The sequence below is a fragment of the Diceros bicornis genome, chromosome 29 (assembly GCF_020826845.1).
Source record: "Diceros bicornis minor isolate mBicDic1 chromosome 29, mDicBic1.mat.cur, whole genome shotgun sequence".
Lineage (NCBI taxonomy): Eukaryota > Metazoa > Chordata > Mammalia > Perissodactyla > Rhinocerotidae > Diceros > Diceros bicornis.
The window spans coordinates 28,384,114-28,396,975 of NC_080768.1; the positions used below are offsets into that span (position 1 = coordinate 28,384,114).

At 43.9% G+C, this 12,862-nt stretch overlaps 1 protein-coding gene across 1 annotated transcript in view; it reads right to left on the minus strand.

The window, feature by feature from the left end:
* GSR (glutathione-disulfide reductase) overlaps nucleotides 1–12,504 on the minus strand; it is a 45,736-nt gene extending 33,232 nt beyond the window's left edge. Inside the window, exon 1 of the mRNA XM_058525154.1 lies at nucleotides 12,153–12,504. Coding sequence (XP_058381137.1) covers nucleotides 12,153–12,449 — 297 coding nt within the window. The 5' untranslated portion in view covers nucleotides 12,450–12,504. The remainder of the gene's footprint in view (nucleotides 1–12,152) is intronic.
* Between the last annotated feature and the right edge of the window lie 358 nt (nucleotides 12,505–12,862).

Below are 12,862 nucleotides of genomic sequence, written 5' to 3' on the forward strand. Positions count from 1 at the left end.
CAAGTGCCCAAAGACACACGTAGAAGGACGCTCCCTACAGCACTGTCACAGTGAGTAACTGGAAACAAGGTAACTGTTCATCAGTAGGGAAGTATGACTGTAGGGAAATTATTGTACATTGAGCCTATGGAATACTCTGCAGCCATTTAAAAGGATAAAGTAGATTTCTATGTGCTGTTACTGAAAGAGTTGTAAGATATAATGTTAAGTGACAAAAAGAAAGCTGCAGAACAATACGTATTCCACGTTTCAATTTGCATTTATATATTTGTAAATATATACATGCATTTAAACAGCTGAATCAAATACTCCAAATTGTCAACAGCAGTCATCTCTGGGGAGGGAGAAAACTTTCATATTTTATCCTATACTCTTTTTATAATAGGAATACTGTAATTCATTACTTATATAATTCATTTAGACAAAGAAATAAACCAAAATGATTTGATCTGGGTAGTGGTATTTAGATAGGTGATTCTTTGATCTTTCCTATTTTCAATATTTTCTATACAAGAGGCCCCCTTATCCATGGTTTCAGTTACCCATGGTCAATCGCCGTCTGAAAATAACACTACATCACAATGCCTAGGTCATTCACCTCACTTCATCTCATCACGTAGGCATTGTATCATCTCACTTCATCACAAGAAGACGCGTGAGGACAGTACAGTAAGATATCCCGAGAGAGAGAGAGACCACATTCACGTAACTTTTATTATAGTATATTGTTACAATTGTTCTATTTTATTATTATTTATTGTTGTTAATCTCTTACTGTGCCTAATTTATAAATTAAACTTTATCATAGGTATGTATGCATAGGAAAAAACACAGTATATATAGGGTTCGGTACCATCCATGGTATCAGGTGTCCACTGGGGGTCTTGGAACGTACGGCCTGCGGATAAGGGGGAACTACTATATTACAATTATTTTTCCTTTATGTGTAAATATGCCCAAAGAATACAAGCCTACTTCTTGCAGCAGAGTATTTTCTGGGTGTCCTATGGTGAAACCTGAACCACATATGCACTTGGCCAAGGGACTTGCTATGAAACGCTAGATTAAAAGGAACTTGCCCAAAACTCATTAAGATGGCAAATGTTTGAAAAAGAAGGTCTTACTGAATAGTAACCTTCTATTCCTCCAGTTGTTCCAAATGCTATTGGCTAACAACAAACCTGCTACAAATTCGTTATAATCCTATTATTTGCTACTATTCTGCACTCAAGAATTAAAAAGGAGTGAGTTATGTTTCTACATAATCTCAAGTTATCAGTCATTTGAGATTTTTTTTCCTAGAAAGAGATGGGTCATATACTGTCTAGTTGTGGAGTTGGATTTTTTTATGAGATTATGCTACAATAAGGATTCATCAGGCAACAGAAGCAGGAACTCATAGGATCAAGAGAAGGGTGCAGAATTCAAGACTAATAAAATAAAGGAATCAACACCTCCAGCAGCATGACAAGCACACTATTCAGAAAGTACTTTATATTAGCAATTGGAATAATTTATGGCCTTTTACCCAGACTGCCTCCCATCGAACTGAGCAGAGGATATGCTATTATTTCTCAACCCTTGATATTTGACAGTTATGGGGATAGATGGAATGAGCCAATTCTAAGGAAGGAGGAGGACAGGTGTTTTCTCTGTGGTGGAACAGAGGAAGGCTGCCGAATCCCTGTGGGAAGAGTGATCGCAGCCCCTTGGTGGGGTTGATTTTATCATCAGACTTGCCTTTTCCAGTTCATTTGGCAGGCAAAGGGCTTCCCAGTCCCTCCAATCCACACCTTCGGACCCTGCAGTTTGCAGCTTAAGTTCACTGAGAGGCTTCAATTAGGACAGACTCCAAAACCAGTTTCTTCCAAAGCAGAGATGTTTTCAATATATTAAATAAATAGACTGCGCCTGTCTGCCAGCCAACCTTTTCCGGCTTCCCAGGAACCTTTCAAAGCAATTCAAATGGTCATAAGGCACTAAATGTTCTGAACCATTCTCATACATCATCAATTTACTCCTCATGTACATTTGAAGCTATTTCAAAGTTATTCAAGGCAATTAAAAAAAAAGTTTGGAATGTGCTGCTTCTAAGGACCAAGATAGCCTGACTCTCACTAATGTCCAAGTGTATGACTAACTTTCGTTTATTTTTTAAAAGTTTCTGCCTTTTTGGCTTCTAAAATTTTTTAACTTGCAAGCATTCATTCATTCAGAAGTATTGGCTAAGCACTCACTCACTTGTGCCAGGCATTATGCAAAGCAGAGCACTAAATGGATATAGTCCCTGCTCTCACGGAACCTACAGCCCTAGCCACAGAGAGATTCTCAGCCTATCCAAGACCCTGACTCAAAAGGCAGCAGCAGAATCACACTACATTCCTAAAACTGCGGAGCCTTGGGCCAGAAATTAGAGGGAGAAGGTGGTGGAAAATTGTGACCTTTTTGGGCCAGAGAATCCGTCTTCTAGCACAGCACACTTTGGGTCCTGGTTGAGAGGAAGCCCATGGCCCTGAGACACTACTGGTCCTACTTCAGCAGCTCCGAGTAAGTAAATGCCTCCAGGGGTTTCCGCTGGTTTTAGAAACCTAGTTACCCTTCAGCACAACACAACTGATTCTCAGATGCCTCCAACTTGGAAAAGAAAAGAACAATTCGTTACCTACAAAGCTGGGGAAGCCAGGGACGGAGAGCTATGTACAGTCATGCTCAATGCTCTTCCCCTTTCTCTAGCTGACATGAGCGTTAGTTTGTTGGAGAGAGCACAAGCACAGTCAGACAGAGATGAGTTTGAATCCCAACCCTCCCACTTACTGGCTATTCTAAATCTCTCTGAGCTCAGTTTCTTACTCCATAAAATGAGAATAATACTTACATTAGAGAGCTTTTGAGAAGATAAGCAATAACGTATATAAAGCACCTATTTTCTCATTTATAGATCTGATGATGACACTGACCCCTCTGAACTATTTCTGCAGGCTGCCGGCTCCCCCTGTGCACAAAAGGCAGATGGAAAAGAGAGGAGATCAATTCCCTCGGCGGCTGGCTCCCTTTCAGAAACAGATCAACTGATGGCAAAGAACACGTGCCTCCCAGACTGGGGCACCAAGACGATGGGTTCTCAGGGCTCTGACTTCCCAGAGGCGCACGTTGCTGATAAGACCTGAAACATACAACTTTCCACCTGGCAAATTCCCTTGCACAGCCCCCATTCTCCAGGTGGGCACTAACCAACGAGAAACCGTAGGAAAAGAGACACGTTTCTTGCACTTGCGAGCACATCCAGCGCCAGAGAGACTCCTGAAGCTCTGCCTCTCTTTGCAAACTGACAGTCTATCTCTGAGAACTCCCTGTTCCAAAATCTGGTGTTCAGACTCCTTCTGTTCAGTCGGCCTGCCAGCACAGGCTCACAGTGAGAACAGGGGGCCCTCCAACAGGGACAGAACATGTAAAGAGTCTAATGATACACGTGGCAAAATCCAGGAGCTTCACCGTTTTTCCTAGGGCTGGCCCTCTTACCTTCAATTCTGCCTGGACAGGTAGAAACGTCACATTGCCCACGCCGGTGATAAAACGAGAACTTGGTTGATTTACAACTGCACCTGTCAAGAATGTCGCCTATGCTTAAGTAATAGTAAACTTCCTTCGTCTGGTTTCTCCCTTCTGTCCTCCACCACAGAGCTGCCTACAGTTTCCTTCTTTGCATCCTAAAATCTAGTTCAAGGCTGGTATGAGGAAGGAGCACTTAGAAAATGGACCAGTCATCATTTACTAAGCAAAACACTATCGATTCATCAGCTCATTCTTTCAGCAACTAGATATTGAGTACCTACTTAGCTCAAGGCTGTTCTAGGGGCTTGGAATAGATAGGTGACCAGAACAAAGATCCCCATCTTTGTCGAGTTTCATCAGCTTCACACCAAGAGTGACTAAATAAGATGCTGTCTGACCACCACTTGGCCCTGTCCCTGTGTGATTCTGACCCCAATTCCAATGTGTTTTTTTTTCCATACCACCAAACAATTAACTCAATTCTGACACTGTCTACCTGGAGATGGCATCAGATCCCACAGGTTAAGGGCTCAGTCCTTCAAGACAGCCCTATCCCCCTACTTCAGAGGCCAATCACAAGTCCAGTTGTCACCTGTGCTTCTGACCAACCAGCTCTAGATCAGAGGTTCCAACGACCTCTTTTCTGGGTTCAATTAACTTGCCAGAGTGGCTCACAGAACTCAGAGAAACATTTTATTTACTAGATTACCAGTTGATTATAAAAGGATATAACTCAGGAACAGCCGGATGGGAGAGATGCATAGAGTGAGGTCTGGGGAAAGGACGTGGAGCTTCCGTGCTCTCTGGGTGCACCACTCTCCCAGCACCTCCATGTGTTCAACCCGGAACCTCTCCGAACCCAGGCCTTTTGGGTTTTTATGGAGGCTTCATCACATAGGCATAATTGATTAAGCCTTTGTCCACTGACGACTGATTCAACCCCCAGCTCCTCTCCCTTCTCCCTTTTCCAGAGGTCAGAGTGCTGGGACTGAAATCCCAACCCTCAAATCACAGGGTTGGTCTCCCTGCCAATCAGGCCCCATCCTCATGTTCTTTCCAAAAGTCACCTCATTAACATAAACTCAGATGTGGTTGAAAGAGGCTTGCTATGAATATCAAGACACCTTTACCATTCTTATCACTTAGGAAATTCCAAGGGTTTTAGGAGCTCTGTGCCAGGAATGGGGACAAAGAACAAACACAGATTTCTAATTATAAATCACAGTGTCACACCCTGGCACATATCAAATGTTCAATATCCATGTCTTTATCTTCACATTTCAGATAAAGGTTAGTCCAGGAAGGCATCTAGTTTTAGAAAGAAAGAAAAATATTCCGTGTAAAGCAGAATCTAATGTGTGAAAATGAACTGACATAAGAGGCATTAATGATTAATGGTTGGAACCAAAACTGTTTTGGTTGAATACTTAGCTAAGCAGAACATCTGATTAACATGAACCTCCCAGTCCCAGGGTTCGCCCGTCAAATTTAAAAGAATTGTTACTTTGGGACATCCAGGGTGACTAGACGTAGCTATGTGAGTCAAAATTCCTCTGGGATGTCTCTCTCTACTACCTGACACCCACTGCAGTGGTATCTGGTCCCATATGTCCCGCTCCCCGCCCCCCAAAGAAGAGCATCTGGGATCCCACATCATATTTAATCTCTAACGTTGCAACGCCCAGTGAATAAATGGTCACTAATTATGACACTGGAATCCATGACAATTATGACACTTACAAACGCCAAAGGTTACTAGTATTTCCATAAAATTTGGTCAGTTCCACTCTGCGAGAAAACATTCTCTGTTGCTAATTGTTCAAAGTACCTTTTACAAGAAATAGGAACTCTGAGGGATTCAGAGGCAGACGTTCTTTTGCCAGCCCTGCAGATTTAGTGGGCTCTGAGGCAGATGGTGAAGCAATATTATAGTAAGACTGATGCAAAAGATTAAACAACCCACAAGGTAAATCAAAAGACAAATTTCAACAATAGTATTTGCGTACTTCAACCAACCCCACCCCTATGATCACGCCCTTATTTGGTACCTATGAATATAGGTGTGCGCCATTTTATGAAATGCTAAACCTATGAAACAAATTAGGATAATTTTCTGGTTTTGAGGGATACCTGTGAATACTGAAGGAACTAACAGCAGGATTCCTTTGAACTGTGTTCTCCTTTTAGTAAATGTACATTTAAAAATCCACGTTCAACCTCAGGCCATTATACTAAGTGAAATAAGCCAGTCATAGAAAGACAAATATTGCATGATTCCGCGAGGTATCTAAAATAGTCAAATTCACAGAGTCAAAGAGTGGAATGGTGGTTGCCAGGGACTGGGGGGAAGGAAAATGAGTAGTTACTAATCAACGGGCACAAAAGTTCAGCTAAGCAGATGAGTAAGTTCTAGAGATCTGCTGTAGAACACTGCACCTCTAGTCAACAATACTATCCTGCAGGCTTAAAAATTTGTTAGGAAGGTAGATCTCACGTTAAATATTCTTCCCATAAAGAAAAGGCATGTTCAGCCCTATGGAGATATAGACATCGTAATATCAAAGTACATGCTCTCACCTCCAAGTTAGATTATGATTTACATTTTGCTAAGTAATTGTTTTCAGCCTAGATGAATACCAACAACATCTACTGAGCAGCCTGCTTCTCAGGTCTCTTTAGAAACCCCCTCTCCTGCTGGCCTCTCCAACTGTAGCCGTGCAGCACAGTTCACAGTGACATTAACCATCAAGAAGGCTTTTGTTAGGTACAAACTTCCAGTTATAAAATAAATACGTCCTGGGGATGTAACGTACATCATGGTCACTGTAATTAATAATACTGCATTGCATATTTGAAAGTCGCTAACAGAGTAGATCTTAAAAGTTTCCATCACAAGCAAAAAATTCTGCAACTAAGTCTGGTGACAGATGTTAACCAGATTTATGGTGGTGAACATTTCCCAATATATACAAGTATTGAATCATTATGTTGTACACCTGAAACTAATACAATGTTATATGTCAATTACACCTTAAATAAAAAAAAAAAAAGACTTTTTTTCCTAGTGATCAACGTTTATTACTCAATGCTTGTTGGTGAGGAATGCATGCCTATACCACGAGAACCAGGTTACTCTTTATCACAGAACCAGTACACTCAGCAAGAATGCGAACAAGTGTCCCACAGGCCCTGGGGCAAAGGGAGAGTAAGTCAGAAAGAACTTTTCCTCAAGCTGACTCTTCCCAGGTCTGCGTAGGCAGAGAACTGAACCACAGAGAAAAGGCTCCCAGAAGGCTCTAACTCACCTTGGCTTTGGGCCATCTTTGCATTTCTCTTTGCATTATATTTAGCTTTTTGGAGACTTCAAAACCTTCAAAGATTATCTCATGTATTTTTCTGCCCTCAGAAATGACTTAATCACAAGAGATTACTTATCTTTATTTCTGTTTTATTACTTAAAAACAAGAGATTACTTATCTTTAATTGAATTCCAAGGAAAAACAGATGATTTCTTTCAGTTTCCTATTTTTAATGTCCAACCTAACATCCTACTACTACAGTTTTTTGCATGATCCAGAAAAATAAAGACTAAATTAAGAGTGGAACCATACTACTAGAGCTACACATGCCTCTTGACCTAGTTTATCCATTACAAGCTTAGTAACAATTCTGGCCCATCGCTTCTTTCCCTTTGAACTGAAGGGGATCAGAATATGCCACCCCAGAACATGCTACTTTGGCATAAGGATTACTTTAAGCTGGAGACAATTAAGAAACAGCAGACACAGGAGGCACTCCCTGATCTCCTCCTTCCTACCTGAAAGCAGGGCATAAATTTCCCTTTGTGAAGGTGTCCCTCACCCCTCTCCTTCTCACAGGAAGAGGAGAACAACCCTTATCACCGGAGACGGAAATATAGCACTGAGATGAATCTGCACCAAAAAAGCTTATTAAAGTAACCCTTATCTTCCATTAGTTTGCCACATATATTTATCTTCCCACAATTTACCACCCCTAGAAGCCCAACCCCCTTTCCTTGGTCTAGTCACTTCTCCACAATTTATCAGCCTTTGTTAAGTTGGTATTAAGCTCTGAGGCCTTACTGCTTCTTTGGGTTTTTTTTCACTTCTTTCCTGTGATGTTCCCATGTGCATACAAAATGAAACTTTTCTCCTGTTAATCTGCCTATAGTCAGTTTAATTTGCAGGCCCCAGCTGCTGAACTTAAGAGGGTAGAGGAAAAGTTTTTCCTCCCCTACTGAACACAATATGGGGCAAAGTCATCTCATACCTGACCCTCTTAACAGCTTAAAGTAATAAATTCTGTCAAAGAAAAGTGAACTCTCAAGTATACCAACACATGTCACTCATCTTGAAAATACATGTCTTGAAAGGGGCTTACTCATTTGTATCACGGAAGGGAAAAAAAAGCCTCCTGAAAAAGCAAGACTAAGGAGGAGTCAGGAAATTAAGGCAAGCAGTCACACCATATAGACACCCTGGGAAGGCATTCTAGACTAGTTACTTCAGAAGCATGAAATTATGAGACCAGGAAATGAATGACTCTAGGACCAAACTCATTGTCATCTGACTCCCATAATTATGCAGGGTTCACCAGATTCATTTTAATGCTTTCATGGGGTGAAAGTCTTCACACAGTTCTGGCTTCCCACAAAGACCCCGGCACTGTGTCTGGCTCATGTACACCAGAATGAGAATGGAGCTCTTTAAAAACACATCTGCTGGGGCTTCTCTCCAGACCCATTAAATCAGCTCTGGGTGGAGACCCACACGGCAGACCCTTAACCAAGTGTTTTTAGAGTAAGTGATGCCTGGTTCCTAAGAAGTAGGAGTAAGAAGGTTCCTCCCTTGTAGTTGAGAACAACAAACATTCATCAAGTCATAAACTACTCCACACGATTAGACTAAAGCCGTGGTTTCTGATGGCTGGGCCGCAAATTCCACAGGTTATACTATGCTTAGTTTGTTTTCAACCACATTTTAGCTGACAATTTGCTCCTCAGAGAGTGAGGGTCCTGGACTAGAACAACACTTCCTAAATTCCCCTAAGGACCTGTGTGAGTCCAATCCATAATGTGATGAAAACAATGGGACCCACGTAGTATTTCATAAAGCTAAAGTATTCCATTTAAAGGACTGTCCTTTCTTGAAATTATAAGCTTCCTACTTTTTATTAAGATATTATTCTTGATTAGGGGCCGACCCCGTGGCCTGGTGGTTAAGTTCACCATGCTCCACTTCGGTGGCCTGGGTTCAGAGCCCAGGTGTGGACCTACACCACTCATTGGCAGCCATGCTGTGGCAGCAACCCACATACAAAATAGAGGAAGACTGGCACAGATGTTAGCTCAGGACGAATCTTCCTTAGCAAAAAAATATATATATATTATTTTTGATTAAAATGATAGTGATAGAAGAACTTTTTTAATGGCCATTACTCTAAAAAAAATTAAGTCAGCAAGCTTATGTGAGTGCCTCCATTTTTAAAAAAACCATAATCAGACTGGATCAGTGGATCTCCAAAATCACTTCCAGCTCCATCGCTCCATGAGTCCAAACTTTCATGGAGGAAGGCTTAAAACAAAAAAACTAAAAACAAAAACTTGTGGCGCCAGCCTGATCAGGTAGCGGTTGAGTTCACGTGCTCCACTTTGGTGGCCCGGGGTTCGCCAGTTTGGATCCTGGACGCAGACCTATGCACCACTCATCAAGCTATGCGGAGGCAGTGTCCCACATAGAGCAACTAGAAGGATGTACAACTGTGACATACAACTATCTCCTGGGGCTTTGGGGAGAAAAAAGGGAAAAAGGAGGAAGATTGGCAACAGATATTAGCTCAGGGCCAGTCTTCCTCAAAAAAAAAAAAAACTTTTTTTTTTTTTGTTAAAGAAATACTGCATGGAAAATTTAGAAACTACAGATAATGACTACAATGTCAGCTCCATAAGGACAGGGATTTTTATCCGCTTTGCTGCTGTGATCCCAACGTCTAAAAAATACCTATATACCTGGCATATGAATTACTAAATGAGCAAACAAAAATAAAACAAAACATAATCCCATTACCTGGAAATAATCACCGCTACAATAAGACTACTTTGAACCTCCTGTGTGAATTCATCCATGGCAACTTAAAAGATTGACCAAGCTTTTAGAATCAATATATGTTATTAAGGAAAAAACTGGTTGGAGAGTCAATACTAAAGAAACTTCCCTTTGAATTCCCCAAGGGACATCTCTCAATAGAACCACTACTACAAAACCACTTTTATTGTCACTCTCCTGCTCAAAACCCTTCCACAATTCCTTGTGCTTCCAGAAATTCTACCTTTTTTACAACCTACCCATAAGCTTCCCATCTCTTACTTCTATGAGAGACACTGTCTGCTCCAGTCAAATTCGGTGACACAATATACCCTGCCTCTACGCCTTTGCCCCTGACCCTACCCTGGCAAAAAATGACACTGATCTGTTCAAGTTCAGAAAGATACAATCTCCTTCATGAAACCATCCCATAGTACCAGGCAAAAGCGATAATTCCAATCCTCCTCTCAACTACTGTAATTTGTTATTACCTGCAGCAATGAACACAGACCACCTCACTTTGGGGTTGTCTATATTTTGCTCCCCTGCTATACTGTAAATTCCTTCAGGGACGGGACCTTTGTCTCACAATGTTTGTATCTACCCTTTTTTCTCAGTAAGCCCCAATCCAAACACTTAGCACTTAGAATACAAGAAATTAAGATGTGAACAAATGAAATGATGTGCTTCAGAAAGCCTCGATTTTCCCTACACTTGCTTGGAAATCGCTGCACGTAATCAGTTTATTATCGCAACTGTGGCTAGCCCTATAACTGGAATCCTTGAACAAATCTAAGTTCTTGTCTTATCAATTGGTTATGTCTTCTCTGACATTCAACACATACCTAACACCCCTCCTTGTGATTCAAAATCAAAAACCAGTGTGAGAAGAGCCCAAATGGAATGTCATAAAAATGTTAAATAGGAGATTTCCCCAAGATATCAATGCTTACAGGAAAAGAAAAGTTGCAGCAGCAGGAGATAAGCGAGGCCAGGCACTCTATAAGGGCAGTAAATGGCTTTCTTGAGCCATCCTTTGCTTGCTTCAGAAGTAGTTTCTCTCTTAGTGTATTCACATTCGTAACAGGAACCTAAAAACTGGGTCAGCCTCTTCTTAATTAATACCAGTGGAACCAGGCAATGACGACGGATGCCACGTGCTGATTATGACACAAATGGGGAAGGAGGAAAACAGAAAAGTAGAGAGGTACAAAGATGAGCAGTTATCAAGGGCTCTCACCAGCTGTCCAGGGGGTCTCTTAGTGGCACCCCTCAATCTGCTTTCTGCAGAGACCAACTTCTCCTAAGAGTCTGTCTGGACTAAGGCGTCAAGGTGCAAGTTGATAATTAACAGGGATCTTTCCTTTCCTCATTCCCACTTGCATGCTGAACTTGAAAAATGAGAACTGGACAATGGCGTCAGCCCTTTCATAGCTGTCAATTTCGAGTTTCTCGTTCAGTTTCCTTCATTTTACAAATGGTTATTGAGCAAGCTATTTTGTTAAGGTGATAAGAGGTGCACAAACATATGAACCTAACCCTGCCCTTAAAGAGTTCCAAAATTAACATAATTTAAACATCAGTCTCCGAAGGAATTTAGAGAACCCATCCCCAATCCCAGGTTTCTCTTGGCTATAACATTTTAATATTAACAGCAAGCCCTTACCCAAACCTTGTGACAGAAAAGGCCACACCAATAACCTGGGAACAACACTTATTTTTTAAATGATAAACAATTTCTCATCGGAGGATTTACAACTTTTTTTTTTTTTTGGTAGTTTAAAAATACTCCCAAAACAAGACAAAACAAAAGCAAAAGGTCTGAAAATTTATTTAATAGTAAATCCTACATCGAAGTAACCTGTAGTTGTGGTTCTCAGCTAACTGCAATTCAGAATCACCTGTGGAGCTTCTAAAACTCCCAAAGCCGAGGCTGCACCCAGGCGGCAGCATTTTTCAGCTGCTCAGGGGATTCTAAAGTGCAGCCAAGGGCAAGAACCACTGCTGTAAATCATTCTGCCCTTGAAAGTGAAGGGAGAGGACTACGATCTGCATTACCCCATCTCCACTCCCCACTCCTCACATACACAGGCCAGCTGCAATTATTCCAGATGCAGTTTTATGTTTCATGGACCTGGGGATGAGATCAAGCATGGAACACAACAGTCTTCGACCCCGACGAGTGAAGGTGCAGGAAAGTTATGTTAGATTCAACCATCTACGGCTATCGTTAATATTGCACCTGGGCTGGAACAGACGAAGGGGGCCGCAGGGAAGTCCCTTTACACTTGTCTCATCTAAACCTGCTGAGATCCTGACCTCCGATGCGGGCGGGAAGGTGGAAAGCGCAGCCTCCGGGCCCGGACGGATGGATGGATCGCACTAGGAAAGCGCACAGGCTGTTTCCGGCGAGGCGGAGAGAAAGCGGAGCCGCGGGGCGCAGCGCCGCAGAGAGCGAGGCGCGAGGAGCAGCGCTGGGAGGGCCCCGGTACTCACGCAAGTGCCGCCCAGCTTGTGGCTCTCCACCACGGCGGCCCTGGCGCCCAGCTCGGCCGCGCGGCGCGCGCTGGCCAGCCCGCCCGAGCCGCCCCCGATCACCAGGTAGTCGTAGGAGGCGCCGGCGCCGGCGGCGGGCGGCGGGCGCTGCGGCTGCGGCTCCTGCCTGCACGCCATGGCGCGGACGAGGGCGCGGGCGGGCCGGCGCTGAGGCAACGGAAAGCCGGGGAAGGCGCTCGCCGCCCGCCGCCAGCTCGTCCCCGCGCTCGCGCTCAGGGCCCGCGGCAGCCCGGCCATGCACGCGGAAGTGCGCGCCGAGCGGGGGAGGCCCGGGGGCGGGTCCCCGGGAGGGAGGGGGCGCCAGCCCGCGGCGAGCGCAGCCTCACCGTGACTAAGCATCCGGCCGGAGGGCGGTGGGGTGCGGGTAGAGGAGGAGGAGGAGGAGGGGTGGGGCTCCCCGGCCAAGGGTCGGCGGGACCAGGGGCGGAGCCGTCCCCCACCCGGTCCCCCTCCTTGCGCGCGAGGGCCGCCCAGCCGGCCTTGCCCCAAGCGAGGATCGTGCGGCTGTCTCTCCCCCGCCGTCTTCCCCCGGCACCTGTGTCCCCCCTCCGGAGTGGCGTCTACCGGATGTATGTTTCTGAAGGCCAGTGGGGCGAGGAAGGATGAACGCCCTCTTTTGTTTTACCCAGGCTTTCCTGAGCGGGCACCTT